At 39.5% G+C, this 9465-nt stretch overlaps 1 protein-coding gene across 1 annotated transcript; it reads right to left on the bottom strand.

Annotated features, from left to right (window-relative positions):
* Window positions 1–3623: 3623 nt before the first annotated feature.
* On the bottom strand, window positions 3624–8744 carry mettl6 (methyltransferase 6, methylcytidine). Its single transcript, XM_072678900.1, has 5 exons — window positions 8202–8744; window positions 6148–6282; window positions 5714–5884; window positions 3985–4126; window positions 3624–3888 (listed from the first exon to the last, which is right to left on the bottom strand). The coding sequence occupies exons 1-5, from the start codon at window positions 8469–8471 to the stop codon at window positions 3749–3751; spliced, it is 858 nt and encodes a 285-aa protein (XP_072535001.1). The 5' UTR covers window positions 8472–8744; the 3' UTR covers window positions 3624–3748.
* Window positions 8745–9465: the final 721 nt, after the last annotated feature.

Genomic DNA, 9465 nt, shown 5'->3' with positions numbered 1-9465 from the left:
TTCCTATTATTAGTATAGTAACTTAGTTTAGGCCTTAGTCAGCTTTCATGCACACATTTGCAAATGTAAATGAACATATTTGTATTTATTGTCTTAGTCCTAGGTTAGTCTATGCATGTTTTGTCTATTGTCCCTCATTACTGTATCATGCCCTACCTATTCTGCACCCGAGATTAAGCTATACAGTGTTTCGTTGTACTGTACAACCCTATATCAGTCTAAAGACAGCAAAGCTGAATAGAATAGTCTTCACCCTGGGTGTTTTAGATGGTCCCAGGTTTTTCTATATGCCACGTGCACCAGTGCCAACAACCTGCTCTTTCTATGATGGCTCAAACTCTCTGATCTCAAAGAGTTCAAGGGATGGGCTGCCTGCGTCAGAAAAGGTCGTAGCAACAAGGCACGTGGACAGACATGCTTTTCAAACAGAACAACCGCACCACACATGCTCACACAAACACACACACACATATTTATATATACATACACAGTACCCAGCACACTCTTGTACAAGCGTATTCAGTGTTGTACTAAAGCATCTGCTAATATGGAATAAAGAAAGTGATTGTAGATCAGTGACCAGAGATCCCACCCACTGATGTAGCCAGTGCTTAGTTTACTGTTGGTTTTGAGGCTTCTCTATGAGGCCCGTGGGACGTTTGCGTGGTGTTGATTCTCTTCAGAGATGGACATTATCTTCATCGAGAAGGTCAGTGCAATGAGCTGAATAAACGAGACACGCTACGAGTAAAGTTAGTGAGACGGAGGAGCGAAGAGGGTATGTTATACATGCACCCATGCTCAAATGAACAAGGTGGGTTTTGTGGCATTTCTATGGCTATTATTACTGTCTAACTATAACTGTAACTGTTTTTTTGTGAACCACACAAAGAGAACAAACACAAACACAGGTGTAAAATATTAAGTTAATATGCATTATGCTGAAAGCGATGAGGTTTTGGACAATCAGAAGTCTAAATGGTGATAGAGAACTACCCTTTAAAAATTATCTATAGCTTTTGCTGCCCTCATGTGTAGAACAAAGCTACTGACAGGAGTGGTCCTGAATTACATTAGGGCCGTCACAATCGTTACCTTTATTGGAGGTGAAAATTCAGATCCAGATAAGTAAAAATCTAATAGAGAAATATTTATAGTTTTTGTTTTCTTAAATGTGCATCTCTACATGTTTGGCAGACATTTTATTCCAGGGATTTCACCAAACAAAGCTGAGTTACCTGAATTTGCAGACTATGAATGGCATAAATTCCCAACAGCAATGTGAAAGACTAGTGGAGAGCCTGCCAAGACATGAAAGCTGTGATTGACTGTCAAGGTTATTTTACCATAGTTATTTTTTAATCCTCTCAAAGTTCAGATATTAGAACTGTGTTGTTTAAATTAGAATAATTTATAATAATTTATGTTTTTGAGCAGTTGTCATTTCTGCAAACAATTTTTTTTTCCAGGGCTGAATATATTTTTATCAAAAGTATTTATTTATATGTAGTTTCCCTGATACAGAGATTGTCGACTCATTTTGGCACCTGGACAAATACTGAGAATTGGTTAATAAAAAAATTATATTAATAATATTATCACTATCATTTTAATTTGCTGTTACAGGTATAAAACAACACAGCATTATGAAGACAGTGACACGCCTAGAATCACCACCGTAATGAAAAGAACTTTGTGGAAATGTGTAGAAATTTTACAGTTTGTGACATTTTTTTATATTCTAAACATCTTTAGGATTTTGAAGGACCTTCTAGAACATTTCCACAGATTTTCCAAATGTAAACAACTACATGATGAATGTATTAACATTATTTTTTATACTGTTAAAAGATCAAATAAAAATTGTACATTAAAAATGATTAATCTTTTTTAATTATTGAGTGTGAGCGTGATCAAAGTCATTCACAGTTTAAGGTCAAATGTTCTGTTGTAGAGAACCTTACTGACATGGATTACCTGACAGTGATGGAAACCAGTAAAGCTTCAGAGTTTTATGTGTGATGATAGTCAAAACCAAAAAAAAAAAAAAAAGTTTTCTTTGCAGCCTTACAACACCCTTCTTGTATCACTCCACATTAATAGTGTGAAATGATGTCTCATGGCATGGTATCCATAATCATTCCATGTGATAGCTTTTTTGTGAGGGAGTTTTTAAGAGATAGTAAACTTCTCAGACATACGGTTCCCATCACCACTACTGTGAACAATGCAGACTCAGTAAGTTTCTCCAAACCACTCTGAATGACTTTGTTTCCATATAAAACATTACTAAAGCCAAAAATTAATTAAATTGAGGGAATTCCTCTAAAACAATATTTTTTAAGGAAATTTAAGGACCTGTTTTCTGCACACTTGTAGAAAGGAACACAAAATCCAACTGCTACAGATTACTAAGCATTAATTAAGCTACAACTAAGAACAGTTCAATCCTGAGCACACATTCTGTTCTCAGTGATGTTCATGATGTCCTCTGTGTGAATTCCCTGTAAACACACTTAACGGGACAAATAGGGGCATGATCTGTTAAATAGCCAGTGTCTACTGTTAGCTAAAGGTAACCATGGAAGTGCTGAATACATATGCACCCGCTGAATAGTATGCACCCGATGTCACAGGTGGCGGGAGTCACTGCGGCCATGCCCACAGAGTGGCAAAAAGACGGCCTGAGTGGCAGCGTTAGTGTTCTGTGTGAATGCCACAAACACACAAACAAGAACGAGCTGTTGTGCGATTGACTGTATAAACAGATTCAGCAGGAATTCAGTGCTCTCCTTTCGGACAGACTGCTGAAAGCTCAAGAGAAGAGAAACTGATTGATTCAATGCTCAGAAATGACTGGAATCCAGGCTCCTAAACGTGTGGGTGCTCACTGAGTGGTGAAGTCACGCTCTGAAAGGAGGTGTGTAGCAAGCAAACCTGGATAAACCCGCCTACTAAATGTGCCTGAAAACAGTGAAAAACACTCCTATGGCCATTCACTCGACTTTGTGCTCTCAGATTTGAGGCTTTATCCTCATTTGAGCCTGTATACACATCACTGTCCATGGATCATTAGCTCTCTGGTCATTTGGATGAACTGCTGTCGAGTTCAACTGCCTTTAAGTTGAGCAGATATGTGCTTGTTTCATTCCCAGTTTGGTCGTGTTTGGTCCTGGTTTTGGGGGCGTGTTCCAGCGACATTAATTGTTCTAGATAGTCTAATTTATTTGGGTTAATAGTCAAAAAGACAGCAGGAAAAGAAAATATCTACTCTAGATACTTCAGAGCTTCAGACATCTATGGTGGATCAAACTCTCTGATATCAAAGAGTTCAAGGGATCAGCTGCCTGCTTCTGAAAGGTCCTGTCAAGAAGCCACGTGGACGGACATGCTGCGTGTTTGTATTTTATCTTCAATGAAATGCTGGAATGCTCTCCAGTAAAGTATTTTGGAGTTTCTGAATGCATGGTTTGTTGTGATTCAGTTAAGTAAGTAAATAACAATCAATAATGAACGCTCTTCATCTACATATTTCAGTATATTTTCATGTTTCAATCTTTGATGTAATTAATTAAGTCAACCAATATAGAAATCAATGAGTAAGATCTTAGAAAACAGCTCTCTTTATTTGACATTTGATCAGAGTTAAATCAATACAGTAAAATCAATTGATAAAAATCTCATCAATCCGTACAAGGACATAAAAACACTATTCACAGAGATTAATTATCTTTGAAGCACCAAACAGTCATTCCGTCTTGCGGAACTTACTCTGGAGAAACACTCGAGGAACACACAGCCCTTCTTTTTTGTTCACAGTTTCTCTCAGAACGTACTCATTCACAAGGCTCTGAAACCCAGCCTGGTGAAACAGGCTGGCAAGATGCTCTAAAAAACAGAGAAGGGGTTCATGTGATCAAGGTCAGCAGAGGACAGATCGGCACAGAAGAAATTGTGGATTTTAAAGACTTGACAGTGACTAACCTCTTGAGAAGAAAAAGGAGCGAGTGCCATCCTGTCGGACATAGAAATTGTCCCCGAGCTTGCTCCCCGACTTAAACCTCAGCATGGCATGGTCATAGAGGCCGTAGTCCCTGAACAAGACAATACCGCCTGGTTTTAATGCCTGTCAGATAAAAAACAGAGGCACTGTAACATTTTCTGCAGATCATATCATCGTGTTATGTCACTAAAGAAATATAGCTTTAAATAAACTATACGAGGTACAGTGCAACACTCCTAGACCTCATAAGGGATTGCTTTCAATTTTACACAATGGTTTAAGGCAGCTGTGCAATGATTTCGGCACACAGTTTGCATTTATCTTAAATAGTTAAGAGTTAATAATCCTGTGGCTCCAGTGCAACACTAAAAACATTGAAACAACTCACAGTGAATCTAGAACACTTGGTGCTAATGCAATAACCAAATCTGAGGGCCTGTAAACTAGTCCTTTACTACTAATTCTTTAAGACTAGTCTGTGAAACCGAATTCCAAAGTTTCCTGAAAATGGCCAGTCTTAGCCAAAAGTGAACACACTAATGAGGGCCGTGTGAAAAGAACTCTTCTAAATGTTTCACAAAGAGCCTTATAAACCTACACTCAACGTGTAGCTTCCTTTATTGTCCCTATGTATGTATTTTTAGACTTTTGTGGACTAATACAGGTTTCTCATTTAATTTGAGCAGACAGTTGTGCACGTTAGTTCAGTATCCATCTATTGTTCTATAGCCCACCATGAGGTAGTCAGTCCAGCCTGTAGTGTGTTACAATAAGTGTAAAAGAATGTTCAATGTGATTCTACACACACAACAACACTGACACACTATCCTCGTCCGATCCATCATGATTTCATAAGTTGAAATAAGTTATATGTTAAAAGGCAGAATTTCTGTGACTCGCTTTCATTTATTTTCAGTCATTTCAAATCCAAAGGTGAGAACAGTGAGAGAGAGAGAGAGAGAGAGAGAGAGAGAGAGAGAGAGAGAGAGAATAAAGAGAGCCTCCAAGTCCCTCTGTCTACATGTGAAAGCAATAAGATATAAATAGATATAAAAGAGAAAAGGAGGAGGGGCAGCGGGACAACCAGACAATAACATGTCACAATAACATGCAAATCTAACTGCTCACAGCTTAAGGTTACCTTTTTTTTTACGCATTTACCCTAATAGCTGTTTTTAGTTTTCTCCATCTTTTGAAGCCTGTAGCTGCCATGTACTCTGTGGGAATAATTATACATGAACGGACCAATAGAAATGCTCTAAATTTACATGTTTTTGTTTTAGACTTCTACTGAAAGTGAAGAAGGTTTTTTCCTCCTCTTGTAAAGTTGCTGTTTTGGAGAGATATATAGTATAGACATGATTTAAATTATTATAGTTATTATGAATATTTTACTAACATTTGTTTCTATAATAATAACAATAACAATAATAATTTGTTGGTATTGATAGTATCTTTACTTTTGATTTATTTGATGATGGGTTTTTTATTTCTTATTATTCCTGTGTTTTTTTATACGTGTATCACCAGAATTAGTGGCCCCTGGCTTTTGGGTTCTGAACTGCAGGAAAACTCTCTGACAAACCCAAATGTCAGGTCACGTTTAAATAGCACTTTAGTTACTGAGGTTTTGGAAAAAACATTGTTTAATTAGCTTAAATTGTTCCTAGCTTTGATGCAGAATTTAATCAGAGGAACAGTGCCGCTTACCTTGTAAAGGTTTTCCAGCGCTTGTTGCATTTTGTCAGGGTGAATGGCAGACAGGACAAATATCAGGGTGGCCACATCAAGACTCTGTTCTGGGATAGTGTCTCGCAAATCATCTTTAGTCAGGTCACACTGAAATGCCAGACATCGTTCTGGGCAGTAAAGGGAATTTTGCTGCAAACAAAGGAGAGTGGACATTATTGACAAAGCTCCTTCAAAACTGATACCACCCTGCAGAACCAAGATGATGCACTCCTCTGCAGCTCACTGTACATCATACTTAAAAGTATGACACATTAAAAGTACTGCAAAAATGTGTGAGAAAGGTGAATAACCTTTCAGCGCCCTAGCAACAAACGCCACATCCCTAGAAATCAGCTGCAAAAAGAGTACCATTTTAAAGAACTTGGAATGGTGTCATAACATGTGTTGGTTACCTTCACAAACTGTACAGCTCGAGGTGAGAAGTCACATGCATAGATGAAGATGTTGAGGTCCTCCTCTAACAGAGGGAAGATGCAGTTCCCCACTCCACATCCTGCCTCCAGCATGACCAGTTTCTGAGTCTCAAACTGAATCAGGAACAAAATAGTAGTAAAAGTAGTTTATTTACCTTTTACTGCATTATGGGAAGACTTTATGTATGTGTGCATACTTCAGAGTTATAGACAATACCTAGACTCTGTGGTAAGTTATGCTTTACCGGTGTAGGGTTATACATATAAACCTTTTAGATGATATATAAACTCTGCAGTGGGTAAATTGGAATCTATTCTGCATCCAGTGTAAGTTAACACAGATTGTCATTAATACCCTTCAGTACAGTATTAATGAATATGTTGTTGTATGTGCATGCTTTTTAAGGATGGATCATGGCAAGGCTGTGTCCTAAGGTAGTGTACTCTCATTTACGGCATTTACATTTACGGCATTTACCCAAGAAAACCTTAGCTAGTTAGAATAGGCTAATAATTCAAAAGATACCTCTAAGCTTAGACATTGCTAAACACAATACAATAAGGCAAGTACTCTCTGAAGAGGTGGGTCTTCAGTCTGCGTTTGAAGACAGCGAGCGACTCGGCCGTTCGGACACCCAGGGGCAGCTCGTTCCACCACTTTGGTGCCAGGACAGAAAAAAGCCTGGACGCTTGTCTTCCGCGGATTTTGAGGGATGGCGGGTCGAGCCGAGCCGTACTTGAAGCTCAAAGGGCTCTTGGTGCGGATCGGCTTTTGACCATTGCCATCAGATACGGAGGGGCTGGTCTGTTCTTGGCTTTGTAGGCCAGCGTCAGTGTTTTAAATCTGATGCGGGCAGCTACAGGAAGCCAGTGGAGAGAACGCAGCAGTGGAGTGACATGGCTCTCAGTGTATACACTTTAGATTACGGTTCTTTTGTCTCATGATGCTGACATATGGCAACAAAATGTGAAGATTTTTCACAATGCGCACACACACACACATACACATCAAACCTTTTTATACAGACTATATACTAAATACAGACTCGAGTATATTTCATAACTCATACAGTTCCATAAGTTTAACTGGAATCATACTGTATTGGGTATTTAGAAGACAAGCGTCCAGGCTTTTTTCTGTCCTGGCACCAAAGTGGTGGAACGAGCTGCCCCTGGGTGTCCGAGCGGCCGAGTCGCTCGCTGTCTTCAAACGCAAACTGAAGACCCACCTCTTCCGAGAATACTTGGACGAATAGTTCTATGGTCGCCTTATTGTCTTGTGCTTTGTAATGTCTAAGCTTAGAGGTATCTTTTGAATTATTAGCCTATTCTAACTAGCTAAGGCTTTTCTTGGGTAAACAGCAAAGCACTTTGTAAGTCGCTCTGGATAAGAGCGTCTGCTAAATGCTTTAAATGTAAATGTAAATGTATTTAAATGTAAGACAAAAAATGATATTTTAATAATTTGATGCTTCTACATTAATCTAATGTCTAGACTAGTCTAGACATTTGTCACAGCATATTCACCATTTGTGCTGGACACAGATGGAATATGACCTCTGCCTTTAACTCATCCTACAGTGAACAAACACACACACACACACACACACACACAAACAAACACACGTGATCAAACACACACACAGTGACTGTGAGCACACGTGCCCGGAGCGGTGGGCAGTCACAGGAGAGCAGGTAGCCTGAAGCACCTTGCTCAAGGGCTCAACAGCGGCAGCTTGCCGATATGCTAGGGTTTTTCCAATATGTTGAATTTATGAAATACATAGAAACTGTGTCTAAAATATGCAGAAAGCTAAATATCTGCTTGTTTTATGCAGAGATTTTATTTACTATCTTTACTTTGCATAAGACCGTATATGAAATGATTATCGCCAAATTACTACAATTTACCCATTTATAAATGCATAAATTTGATATTTTTGATGCTCCCTTTTTAGCTTTTATTATAATTATGCTATTTTATTCATCACCACATTATTTCCTCCTGAATAACACAAGCAGCACTAGCTCACCTCTCTGCAGGCCTTCAGCTCCTCAAACTCTCTGGTGGTCCAGTGTCTGTCCTTGAAGAAGTTCGTGCTGTTCCTTTTGTAAAATAAGTCCCAGTTCTTCTGAGCTTCCAGCTCGAACTTCTGCTGCTTAAAGTCAGACACTAAAACCCGCTCACTCCTCAGTTTCTCTCTTTCCTCTTCAGACAGAGCCCTGACACTCGAGTCCGTCCTCTGAGGAGGAACCGGAGAGGAAGCCTCTACTGCTGCGTCTGACTCGTTAACCTGCGCCATAACAAACACGGGGGGGCTGAGATTCAGGCTCAGGGGGAAGCTGGAGATGCTGTGAATCCAGAGCTCCAGAACTCTCCACGACCAACATCCGGCGCCGTTATAGCCTATATATAAAAGCACGGTGAGTCTGACTGGTACTGTGAGATAACGGGGAAGCTATGCGACTCCGAGTATGCACTTTATTCGACATGTGCAGGACAGAAGAGCAGTTTATAGGAACTGAAGCACACAGAGACCATCATCAGAACATGCTCGGCTCCTCGCTGCCTTCTCTCTTCCTCTGCACTTCTCTGACTGTTAGGATCAGACTACTGCCTGCGCACAGCGACATCAAGTGGACATCAAGGGCATTTAGCGCTTAAAATTTGGCGGTTTTTTAAATATATATTTAAACAGATTGACACAATTAATTGAAACAATATTGAGAGATAAATGTAATATAATTTACAGGTAATTTAAAAATATTAATACAAATAATAAAAATAGGATTTCGGAGGACCTCACGCAGACCTCAGACATTACCGCTGTGTCTTAAACGCAAGCTATGCTGCCTACTGAGACAGGAAGTACTGCCTAATAGCTAGTGCTAGTGAAAACACAGCTAAACACTCATATCTAGCAGTGGACTGTCAGGACGAATCGCTGGCTTCGGCTACAGAGACAGTCCTCACCACACTGCCTTCTAAAACACTGACTTGTGAGGTAGAGTGGGCATCAGGGCATCAAGGCATCAAGGCATCAAGTCAGCTACCTCCAGTCTTAGATTGGGTACTACACATAAATACAAAAAGGTGTATATGCTATATACTAATCTTAATAGTGCACGTTTGGCAGGTCAGTACACACAATTCTACATTTGTATCGTCCCATTTCATTCCAGATCATTTTTCCAGACATGAGCATGATTTTAGATGATATACAAATTTGCCAGGAGTGACTATAAATATCGCATATGTTTCATATGATTTAGATCTCCATGCTAAGTGGGCAGATC

The sequence above is a fragment of the Salminus brasiliensis genome, chromosome 5 (genome assembly GCF_030463535.1).
Source record: "Salminus brasiliensis chromosome 5, fSalBra1.hap2, whole genome shotgun sequence".
Classification (NCBI taxonomy): Eukaryota; Metazoa; Chordata; class Actinopteri; order Characiformes; family Bryconidae; genus Salminus; species Salminus brasiliensis.
This window is presented reverse-complemented; position numbering and strand designations above follow the sequence as displayed.

What these genes read in the sequence shown, in the direction of transcription:
- mettl6 (XM_072678900.1), bottom strand. Translation starts at nt 8,471, where the DNA reads ATGGCGCAGGTTAACGAGTCAGACGCAGCAGTAGAGGCTTCCTCTCCG. An exon ending in CGCTGGAAAACCTTTACAAG is followed by an intron (nt 4,127 to 5,713) that starts GTAAGCGGCACT and finishes TTTATCTGACAG; the next exon opens with GCATTAAAACCAGGCGGTAT. An exon ending in CTCCTTTTTCTTCTCAAGAG is followed by an intron (nt 3,889 to 3,984) that starts GTTAGTCACTGT and finishes TCTGTTTTTTAG; the next exon opens with AGCATCTTGCCAGCCTGTTT.